Raw genomic sequence first — 12,501 nt, 5'->3', positions numbered from 1 at the left:
TCTCCCCCCCCTCTTCCCCGCTCCCCCCCCTCTTCCCCCGCTCTCCCCCATCTTCCCCCGCTCTCCCCCCTCTTCCCCCCGCTCTCCCCCCCTCTTCCCCTCTCCCCCCCTCTTCCCCCGCTCTCCCCCCCTCTCCCCCCTGTCCGCCCCGCCCTGTCTGCCCCCCCCCTCTCTCTCTCTCTCTCTCTCTCTCTCTCTCTCTCTCTCTCTCTCTGTCTGTTTCACGTATGCTCTGTGGCACTGCATTTTAAGTTTTCAGCAATGTTCTTACTTCTGGCATTTCTATAGGTAACAGACTAATCCAATCACATCGGATGTAGTCACAGAGGAAGTAGTGGTAAAAGTCCTGCGGCAGTGCAGATAATATGGTGTAGCCCTACTTTTAGAATACTATTTAGAGGTTGTATACCCCGTAATGAATGTAGCTGATACATATTAATTTGATTTCACAGCAACCAGTAAGGTATTTAAATACGGTTTCATTGAGATTATATGACTCAATCAGTATCAAATGCAAAATCTGTTACTCTTTCTGTGGTCACAGCAAAGGGTCCAGGAGTGATAATCGATGAAAATCTAAACTGAACTGAGTGTGTAACTGCAGTATGCAAGAAGGCATCAACATCTATCCATGCCCCTACAAAATATAAAACCTCTTCTTTTTTGACATGAAAAAGAAACTTGCGTAAACACTTACGCTACCAATTACTGGTTTATTGATTACAGTGATGATATCCTGCAAGATCTTTCTCAGGAAAGCTCACAGCACCTGGAACTGATTATGAATGCCTGTTTCGACATATGTGATGTTTGACTCTCACATTTCACAATCATATGCACAGTTCTTCTGGCTGCATGCAGACAAATGCAGAGATTTCCATACACTCTGCCTCCTCTACTGCCTTATCAATGAACATTGTCTCTCATATCTCTCCTCGATCTTAAGGCTCTTGTCTGAAAAACATGGCAGAAACACCCTGATTATATTCGAGGACTGAATAATGTCTCCAGTTTCAAAAGGCAGTTAATGATGTACCTACTGAAGCAACAGTAACAACAACCGTTGTCCCTGTACGCACCTCGTTAGTCCTTTACATTCTTGTTTCCAACCAGATTTTCCTTATTTCCCAGTGTTCTTAGATAGTGCTATCTCTCTAAATTTTCTTTCACCAGAGCTTGCTCTATCAGAAGATACTATTTTGAACACCTACAATTTTTTTTATATGTGCCACTGTTGTTATTGTTGTATCATCAACAACATCATCATCAATATTATTATTGTTAGTGGCAGGAGCAGCAGCAGCAGCAGCAGCAACAACAACAACAACAGAAGAAGTAGTACTGACAGTATTAACTTCTGTAGTTTTTAGTCAGTACTTGCTATTCATGTTCTCTATATGTACTGACTCTCAAATCATTTCATTACTATTTGTCATATTAAAATTATTGTTATTTTGTGGATGACTGTGATGTAAAAGAAATGCTACATGCATGAAACACTTGTCCCCTACGTGGTAAGCCCTAATGTTATCATCTTAAATAAATAAATGAAAGAGTAAGTAAAATAAATAAATTACGGATTTGCTGCTGTTTTGTGTTTTGTATCACAGATAAGTACAGTGGAGTACCTGTGTGTCTTACAGGCTGTGGCAAGTCATTGATGACGCTCTGAGAGAAGCTGCAGTCAACCGCCGTGTGGAGATAAGGTTGCTGATCAGTGAGTGGAACAGCACCAAGCCGTCAATGGATTACTTCCTACGATCTCTGGTTGCCATTAGCGGCTCTTACCGTGGTGTTACTGTTAGAGTGGTATGTAATTGTTTGTAATAGTTCAACAAAAGGCACAGGATAGTGATGGATACAGTTTCCTTTTCAGCATGTAAATATGAGGACTATTCAGAAACAAGGTTCTGTTTTCTTAATTAACGTATCAGTACATTAAAATGAATTTTATTATGTGTAACTTAAAGCTACAGATGTCAGCTATTTTTCTTTGTAACTCCCTCTCAATACTCTCATAGAATTCTAACACTTGTGAGCTAAGCTATGCTTGGAGATTTTCCTTTAACTTGTTGCTGTCGTCAAGCCCATCTTCAGAAACTAGTGAAAATCACTGACTGACTAGTCAAGGATGTATGGGGGATGATCAAACAGTGTACAATTCAAACTGTTAAGCATCATATGTGTTTGTGTAGCCTAATGTTGTTGTGCACAAAAATGATGCCAGCACTCAACATCATACATTTTTTGTTCTTAGTGGCTATCAAGGATTTGTTTAGGGTTTTGCAGTAAATTTGAGTTTTTTATTCTGCCCCTTTTCATAAAATTAACAACGTAACAATGAATACTCCCTTTCTGCCCTAAAACACAATTGTCAGTTTTTGTGAATAAAAACAAAAGTTTGGCAGCACTATAAAGGCTTAGGTGGCAAGCTGGTATAGCTCCAGTCCATTGATTTGTGTTTTGTTTCAACACTGATGAATGTAATACATGTTTAGTCTCCCGTAATCCATGTTTAGTCTCCTGTCACAGCATGATTGAGGAACTGGTCTCCATCTGCACCATACTGCAGTAGAAACAGTAATGCAATTCCCAACTTTTTCATTTTGTGGACATCAGTCAGAAGCATTGGGACCCACTGTTGACAGACTTTGTAGTAACCAAGCTTATCAGTCACAAGTTCATACAATACTGCCCATGCTATCTGAGGGAGATGACTGACAATTCTGTAATTGTGACTCAACAATTTTTGTCAAATCTACCATTAACATTTGCAACAAGTTTATATGTCGCAACAAATGGTTGTCAACAAGTGGCACCATTTTCTTACAGCACTATCATATTTAATGTTCTGTCTGCACATTGCACAAAGTTCACTATGAGTGCCTACGGCTTTCATGTTTTTTGCATGTAAAAGATACATTGCAGCTTGTAATTAACAGGTGAAATTTTGATGACAGTGGCCAGTTTCATATACAGTTATCGCACAAACGGTAGTTCAGTAATGTCAGCAATTACTGAATTGAATTACACAGGGGTGCTGAACGCCCTCCACTATCCCCACACCACCAGCTAACAGACATCATTGTAATTTAGTATAAGAACAAATCTCATAAAATGGTTCTCTTAACAAAATATACTGAAATTGGGATAGGGAAGTGGCATATAATTTTCTATAAGTTAATTATGAAGGAAGGAAATTGAGAGAGAGTGGGACACTGTCATGTACGTGACAGAATTCAAAATGATGGACTCAGTTTTATGCTTTGGCATTTCATGAACTGTACATCATATGCGAGTGCTATAACTTATATTTGATCATAGGGACATGGAAGTTTATAAATGTTCAGTATGCTCACTTCTTGATGCACTGGTAACAGCCAGATTGTAGCTGGATTCATCCCACGTGCAGTGGCTAGTATATAATAGTACTGAGTTAGCAGCAACTTTTAAACAGATTATTAGGTTTTCCAATGTTGTTGCTAGACATGAAAAATAAATAGCTCTCACATGTTCATTGTGAGGTGTGATAGCAGAAGAGGTAGGTGACCAGGATGTAAGTTCTAAGTCTGCTTCCTGTACGCAAACTAATATATTCCATGTTGAGGTAGAAATTTGTTCAGAATTTAACAAACATTTTGCTGTCAATGGGGCAAAGCCTGCCTGTGTTTTAAACCAAAGTGCATTGAATCCATATTGACTTGAATATTAAGCCTGTTTTACAGCACTGTTAGGTATGTTATGCCAATAACTGTGTTTTTAATAAAAACAAGGGCCATAAACATTTGTTAGTGGCATGACTCAAAACTTGTTCACTTTAGGTAAATACTGTTCATGTTAAGGTGTTTCATGGTAATCTTGCTGTCCACAAATGTTGTGTAAATTGCATTTATTGACTTCAGTGGACTCTTACTTCATCATTAAAAATTACACGTGGCAAAGTATTATCTCCTTCCACATTTTCGTGTAGCTTCGCAAAATTCTACGTGTGATACATTGTCCTTGTCAAGAGCCTTTATGAGTTTTCATTATTACTTCAACAGTAAGTGGAATCACAATATTTGAGCTTTAACTTACGCACATCACATTGATAGTATAAGAATTATGTTAAAAAATTCTTCCAATATAACAGGATTGAGAGAAAAATTTTCTCTTGTCTCTGCTGAATTTTGTACCTCATAGAGGTTTAGATAATTTATATACTTTTGTATGTTCGTAACAGCATAATTTATGTTCATCCAATATGTTTAAACTGTTCATTTTGGAAATTATGTTTGATCCATGACTGCACTGTTAGTACTTGTGTACATCACATTCCATTTGTGTGACATCTGCTATAGCTTTCTGCCATATGTTGATGATACACTTGGAATCTTTAATTTTTTTCAGAAACACTTCAAGGTTTCGAGCACTGCTGAGCAAGCCAAAATACCATTTGCAAGAGTGAATCATAATAAGTATATGGTGACTGACAACACAGCCTATATTGGTAAGAGCCAACGGTTAGTTTTCTCCCTCTACCCAGCTCCCTACCATCACTCTACCTTGTCTCCCCCCTCCATCCCCCCACCTCTCTTGCTCTCCCCCTTCATCCCCAGTTGTCTTGCTTTCCCATCTCCCCCACTCCTGATGGTAATGCCAATCCCTTTGCACCTCAGTTCTTTCGCTTTCCCATTCTTCTTGTCTGAAAAGGCTATACTTAACACTGAGGTGACAAGTCATGGGATAGTGATATGCACATACACAGATGGTGGTAGTATTGTGTACACAAGTTATAAAAGAGCAGGGCATTGGTAGAGCTGTCATTTTTATTCAGGTGATACATGTGCAAAGGGTTCACACGCTGTTATGGTTGCATGATGGTAATAACAGACTTTGAATGCGAAATGATAGTTGGAGCTGAAATCGTGGGACTTTAATTTCAGAAATCATTAGAGAATTAAATATCTGAGATCCATAGTGTCAAGAGTGTGCCGAGCATACCAAATTTCAGACATTACCCCTCACCGCAGTCAACAAAGTGGCCAACAGCCTTCACTTAACAACCAAGAGTAGCAGTGTTTGTGTAGAGTTATCATTACTAACAGACAAGCCAGCATGAAATTATTGCACCAATAAATGTCAGATATACAGCAGATGTATTCATTATGAGAGGACAGTGTGGTGAAATTTGCTCTTAATGGTTTATGGCAGTGGACGACTGATGCAAATGCCGTTGTTAACAGCACGACACCGCCTACAGTTCCTTTCCTGGGCTTGTGACCATATCAATTGGTCCCTGGACAACTGGGAAACTGTGGCCTGGTCAGATGAGTACCAGTTTCAGTTGGTGAGAGCTGATGGTAAAGGTTTGGGTGTGGCGCAGATCCCACAAAGCCATGAACCCAAATTGTTGCCAAGGCTCCATGCAAGCAGGTGGTGGCCCCAAAATGGTGTAGGCTGTGTTTACATGGAATGGAGTGGGTCCTCTGGTCTGAGTGAACTGATCATTGACTAGAAACAGTTATGTTTGGCTACTGAAACACCATTTGCAGCCAAACAACAGTGGAATTTGTACAAACGACAATGTGCCATGTCACTGGCCCACAATTGTTTGTGACTGGTTTGAAAAACGTTGTGGACAGTTTGAGCACAAACGACAATGTGCCATGTCACTGGCCCACAATTGTTTGTGACTGGTTTGAAAAACGTTGTGGACAGTTTGAGCGAATGATTTGGCCACCTTGTCGCCCAGATGGCCAACTTGTCACTTTTGCGTGCATGTTAGCATGTCACTTCTGGGAACCTGGGACGTGCGTGTATGCGTGTTAGCATGACACTTCTGGTAACCTGGGACATGCCAGCCCCAGATTGCATCTGCATAGTGAATTACCAATGAGGGCTGGTGTCCCAACCAGCCTGGATGTGGTTTTTAACTGCTTTCGACACCTGCCTAGGTGAGTACTGGGCTGCTATCCACATCCTATCTCAGTTACCGGACTCAAAAATGTTCACACACTTTGTAATACTAATTAGCAGAGATCAATCTCTTACACAGGATTCTTGGTTCTTTTGTGGTCACTTGTTGACATGTTGCCTGTTGGTTTTTGTCTCTGGACCATCACAAATGTCTGCTGAAGGTCCCAAGACAAAAGCCAGCAGGCCACTATATGAAATGATTTCTGTTTAAGGTTTGTTATTTGCCAATTCTAATAATATTAGTACTGTGACCACACTACTGAGCAACCTAAATAAAATGAGCAACAACATATATATATTGTGGAGTATAAATATAAGTAATTTGTCAGTGTAAATAAAGGAAATGTAATAATGCTGATATTGTATAGTACTGCCTTTTTTTTAATTTTGAAACTTTTTTATGCTTGCAGGTACATCAAACTGGTCTGGGGATTACTTCACAAAAACTGGTGGTGTCGGGCTTGTTGTGAGAGACAATGCCACAGAAGCCTCTTCACCTGAATCAAAGAGCAGCATCCGTGGGCAGCTCCAGGCAATATTTGAAAGAGACTGGAGTTCTCGTTATTCAACTCCAATTAATTTGTCTGATTAAAAGGCCTTTAATAAGGTCAAACTGATTCTTTCAGTAATGGAGAAAAATACGCTGCCAGCTTCCTTCCAGTGCTTCAGAATGTGATGAGAGCTGCATCTTGCATAAAAGCTTATTTATATTTATCATCAGTGTTGCCAGAGTGCAAATTTGGGTGATCGTCTTTCATTTTTACTGTAAACCAACAGACCTCAACAAATTATTACAGGCAAAAGCTCTTATTACTTCATACCACTTATTAGGATATCTGAACAATATAAGCATTCTAGTTGTTAGCAGTTTTGGCCATCTCATGTGGGTCACAGTACCTGCATCTCAGTTGCAACGAAACCAAAATGCAAGCTATAAATGGCACTCCCCTTTGATTAATGTAGAAATGTTAAGTGTTGATTTGATAACAATGAAGCATTTGTGATTTTTTTATATATATATATATATATATATATATATATATATATATATATATATATATATATATATATATATATATATATATATGATGTGACTTACCAAACGAAAGCGCTGGCAGGTTGATAGACACACAAACATACACACAAAATTCAAGCTTTCGCAACCAACGGTTGCTTCATCAGGAAAGAGGGAAGGAGAGTGAAAGACAAAAGGATGTGGGTTTTAAGGGAGAGGGTAAGGAGTCATTCCAATCCCAAGAGCGGAAAGACTTACCTTAGGGGGAAAAAAGGACAGGTATACAGGCGCGCGCGCGCCCACACACACACACACACACACACACACACACACACACACACACACACACACACACACACAAGCAGACATTTGTAAAGGCAGTGTCAAACTTATGCCATTGCTAAACAACTTGAATTATCATGTATAACCATTTTTCTTCCCCGGATTCTTTGGCGAATATTTAGTGTATGTGCGGATGGATATGTGTGTGTGTGTGCGCAAGTGTATACCTGTCCTTTTTTTTCCCCCTAAGGTAAGTCTTTCCGCTCCCGTGATTGGAATGACTCCTTACCCTCTCCCTTAAAACCCACATCCTTTCGTCTTTTCCTCTCCTTCCCTCTCTCCTGATGAAGCAACCATTTGTTGCGAAAGCTTGAATTTTGTGTGTGTGTTTGTGTGTCTATCGACCTGCCAGTGCTTTTGTTTGGTAAGTCTCATCATCTTTGTTTTTAGATATACAGGTTAATCTTCCTGCTTTCCTCCAAAAATTGCCAGAGATCAATATGTGTGACTTTTGTTCGGTGGATGGGTGGGTGGGTGGGTTGGTTGGGGGGGGGGGGGGGGGGGGAGGTGGAGTTGGAGTTGGAGTTGGCTACCCTACCATTCTTGCCTCTCATTTTATGTGTTGTTGAGTAGTATTTTTTAATGCCAGCCATAGCTGTGATACCTTTACATTATAATATTTTGTATGTTCAGTGCCACTGTTTATTGCAGTGGTGGTAGTGTTCTTTTTATCAAACAGCTTACAATTAACTGGTTTATATTGTAAGTACTATGTTGTACAGTCATAGCGGGAATGATGTACATTACATGTGTTTATATTTGCAATTTTTGTTTAATTTTTTTTCACATTGTGTTGCTGCTGTGCAGCAATTCACTTTGCACTTGAGTCATAAGCATAGTTATAATTATTTCTGACTCTTTTACTATGACCAGAATTAGTAATTATTTATACTTACTTTTTTATATTTTTAACACTATTTCATAAAATAAGAATATGTAGACAAAATTTTGTTTAAATTCATAGATAATTTACATTGTGAAGGTAAATATACTGCCACTCTGCTTGCTTATTATGAGCAACTTTTACAGCCTGATTCAAAATGGTGTTCAATAAATTATAGTGTGCTAATGTGTGATTAGTTGTCAATGTGATAAGTATGTGTCTGAAATTATGCTCCACAAACCATGATGAGCTTTTCTTTATTTTTATATTAACTTTATGGGTACTTTCTGGCAATATTGTGGGAAGTTCGTATCTGTTGACTAAATTTATGGTGTCATGGTGCTTTGTTGAAATCAATTTAAAGTCTTATGTTTTAAATATGAACTTTCCTCTAATTATTGCTATTTATTAAACTAGGACTAAAGTGTAATCCATATAACCCATACATGTGGTAACCTTCGTTAACACTTTAAACAACAGAATAGGTTTTTTTCACATAATTATGAAATACATAATTTCTGGGGGTAACAATGTATAACCCTTCTCAATTTATTATGTATTTTTAAATCTACCAATAGATATGGGTTCTAAATATTTGCCAAAGAATCCGGGGAAGAAGAATGGTTATACATGAAAATTCAAGTTGTTTAGCAATGGCATAAGTTTGACACTGAAAAATAAATTTTATTGCCTAGACTGTCTTAGCAGATTGCAAGCACCCTGTAAGTTCATTAGTGATTAAGAGGAATTGACTTGTCTTACAACCGTGTAGTAAATAATAAGGAGCAAAAGCTTACTGTCAACTGAATGGAACTATGGAGGTGATTGTGTAAGGTTGTCACAAGAAAGGAACATTTGATTCATATGACAGAAGTTTTGAAAAGGTATTTGTGACAGCTCTCAAAATGGAGATCCTGTTTATGATTGGTTGATTTAATGGGAATAGTCATGAACAAGATGGAGGTCAACATTCAGGAACTGAGGAAAACCCAGTAGAAGAAATGTAAGAGGTGACAGTGAGATTCTGAAGAAAAGGGTGTAAGGACCTTGCTTGCATTAAACAGTTTAGTAATAATGTACTTCATTGTTAATACAGTATGAACTACTGGTTCCAAATCCTGAATCAAGCAAGAGGGTGCAATGGTGAAGACACTGTCAGCATTTGGTAGCAACAAAAGTTTTCCATCTGTTTACTAAATCATTTGAGGTAAATGACGGATGGTTCCTTTGAAAAGAATGTGGCTGATTTCTTTCCCCAGCTTGCACTCTGTCTTCACTGAACTTTCATTGTTGAGATGTTACTTTAACCCACTTTTTGCCTTTTGTTTTTATTTATTTATTTTTTTAATCAAGAGCTATCATTAGTGAATTTAGACGAAGTGCACTGTTCAGGATTATGGACTACTTTAGAAGACTCCTCTAGATCACCTGCAAACAGGTTGGCATAGAAGTCACATATGAGTGCTCCTGACAGCATCAAAATTTGTATGCAGTACTGTCGTGAAACCCAGATGTCATGGAAAAAGATATCCTCAGTTATTGTTATCAGAAAGGTGGTTGTGAATTGAGAGAACACCAGTTGTGTATCACAGAAGGTTGGGCTTCAGTATTTTGGACAGCGTGGGGATGGGCCTTGGGGTATGGGAAGACATCATAGTCAGTCACTTTCTCAGCTCAGTTCTCACACCAAATGCTCTGCTTCCCATGTCAATGCCAACTCTTCAAGACACCCAGATCCCCATTGTTAATGGTTGTTTTGTCATTGAATAGGGTTTCTGTTGATACCTAATTTGCTCCAAACTTCAATATCATCTAGGTGACAATGACTGAATGCACGCGCGCATGCCCACCACACACACACACACACACACACACACACACACACACACAAAATTTATTTTCTTCTTCTTCTGTAACTTTGTGTGATTTTCCATCATGCTCAATGTCGGACCTCTGTTTATTCAAAAGTCACTCCCAAATTGTGGCCAAGAAGAAAATTGACCACCCAGTGGCATAACAAGCTGCTGAGCACAACTTGCGGGAGTTCAGTGGCTGCTTCACAATCCCAGCATATGTGCAGGGGCACAGATGTGTGCATGTGTCTTTAAATAGCTCTACACAACTGCTATTTTGTGCGTGGGGCTCCTTTACCTCTAAATTATTTCATTCTGCTAAAAATTTCCATATGCCTATCTCACCCTTCGGTTCCCATAACCCCCCTTGCACCTCTAACCCCCTGCTTCAGGGGTCACTAGTCCCTGTTTTGACCTTCCTTTGCCTTTCCCTGCTCCCATTCCAGCACTACACATGCTTTCTGTCCCACCAACACAGTATTTGTCTTTTCACTTTTTGTACTTCTATCCTCTCCCCTCCCCCTCCCCCCTTCCCCATAAGAGCCTCTTGACATTGCACTTAGCATCCTTATCCTGTCCCTACCATGTCCCTGTATGTTCTCACAAACATCGTAGCATCTCCCCTGACGCCTGCCTCTTACTCTGCCATCTCTCCCCTTCCCCACCTCAGGCCTCCTCCATATCACCATCATCTTAAGTCTGACATAGTCACAATCAGACCCCAGTAGCCAGAGACAGTGGTCATGTGTGTGTGCGTGCGTGTGTGTGTGTGTGTGTGTGTGTCTATATATAAAAACAAAGATTCTGTAACTTACCAAACGAGAAAGCGTTGATATGTTGATAGACACAATAAAAAACACACAAACACACACACAAATTTCAAGCTTTTGCAACCCAAGGTTGCTTCATCAGGAAAGAGGGAAGAGAGGGAAAGACGAGAGGATGTGGGTTTTAAGGGAGAGGGTAAGGAGTCATTCCAATCCCAGGAGCGGAAATACACACACACACACACACACACACACACACACACACACACACACACACACCTCAGAACAACAACATTGTCTGAAAGCGTAAATATGCAGTCTTTTTTGTTGTGCATTTTGGTGACCCAATGCCTTTTCTGTGTGGTGAGTAGCATTCTATCCCTTCAATAACCTTGTTATTCCATCCTAGACTTTCTGCAGTTTTCATAATCAGTGTTAAGAACTGAATTGTACAGCATACTCTTTCTCCTACACCCAAGGCATTATCTGAACTGTTAGCATTCATTGTTAAGACTAGCGCATAGCCTATTATTTTTAAAAGTTATGCCTGTTCAAAGTTTACAGTTCAGATTTTCACTCCTTTCCAATGCCGTCTGTAGCAAAACAAGGCCTGCTATGCTGGAATTCTGTGCACTTCTTCTGATTGCAATGAAGTCAAAGTCCAACACACATGTTGCCAATTGTAAGGCTTCTGCTTGCAATAACTTACTCCATTGATAGTTGCAGTACTTCTTGTTATGAAGAGTTGGGTGGAGTTCATTAAGCACGATGGATTGAGATACCCACTATTGATTTATTATGTTTTCTCGAAAGGTGTTACTGAATCGCAGTAGTAAAATTGTGCTGTGACATTCAAATGAAACTTCAGTCTTTGATGACAGTCCCTACACTTGAATTACTTTGCAGCTACACATTATCATACAATCCAAGACATTACTTTTCTTTTCTGATTGGGAGTTGATGATCTACCACATATGAAGGCTTCACTATAATGGCTGACGTGTGATAAAAAAGAAGCAGCAGTAAAATTCATTATTGGGCCCTGAGATGCTTGATTGCGTGTTGTCGTGCCTCACAGACATCGTGTTTGTTCTTGTATCGAACGAGATTGAGCAGTGGTGTCCTCATGGGTGCCAAGGTACCTTTGCTTCTTACTAGATCAAAGACAGAGATGGAGAAGTGGTCACCTTATACTATGTTACACTCATTCTTTAATGAGATTGTGATAGATTTTCTAAATTATTATGCAGTTTTTCTCCGGCAAGCTTAACTGCCTTGATCTCGGTTTGTTACTGATAGAAATTTCAGGGGCCAAAGATACTTTGTTCTTTAAATGTCATGTTAATGAATGAAATTCTGCGTGATTAGACCATGTTCAAATTCACATTTTTCAGTATTTGCAGAATACATTAGACTACCAAGACATTTGACATTTTATTATGCTAGGTGATTGAAGACAACCACCATAGTTATTGCTTTTTAGCACTGTTCTCAAATACTCAGACAATGGAAACTCCATGTTGGAATGTCAACAATATAAGGAAAAGGATTAGATTGCCACTCGCTGTAAAGGTGATACCTTGAACTGTGGACAGGCACACCGAAAAGACTGTTACACTTTCAGATTTCGGCAAAAGCCTTCTTCACACATACATTCATTCACACAAACAATCACACCTCATG

General features: G+C 39.4%; 1 protein-coding gene across 1 annotated transcript in view; it reads left to right on the top strand.

Annotated features, from left to right (window-relative positions):
• Window positions 1-6,916, top strand: part of LOC124619769 (5'-3' exonuclease PLD3-like) — a 96,385-nt gene extending 89,469 nt beyond the window's left edge. The window contains exons 10-12 of the mRNA XM_047146351.1: window positions 1,644-1,809; window positions 4,390-4,489; window positions 6,369-6,916. Of these exons, the coding sequence (XP_047002307.1) occupies window positions 1,644-1,809; window positions 4,390-4,489; window positions 6,369-6,550 (448 nt within the window). The 3' untranslated portion in view covers window positions 6,551-6,916. The remainder of the gene's footprint in view (window positions 1-1,643; window positions 1,810-4,389; window positions 4,490-6,368) is intronic.
• Window positions 6,917-12,501: the final 5,585 nt, after the last annotated feature.

This window comes from Schistocerca americana, chromosome 6 (assembly GCF_021461395.2).
Source record: "Schistocerca americana isolate TAMUIC-IGC-003095 chromosome 6, iqSchAmer2.1, whole genome shotgun sequence".
In the NCBI taxonomy this organism is placed as follows: domain Eukaryota; kingdom Metazoa; phylum Arthropoda; class Insecta; order Orthoptera; family Acrididae; genus Schistocerca; species Schistocerca americana.
Note: the sequence above shows the minus strand (reverse complement) of the source record. Positions and strands in the feature narration are given on the sequence as shown.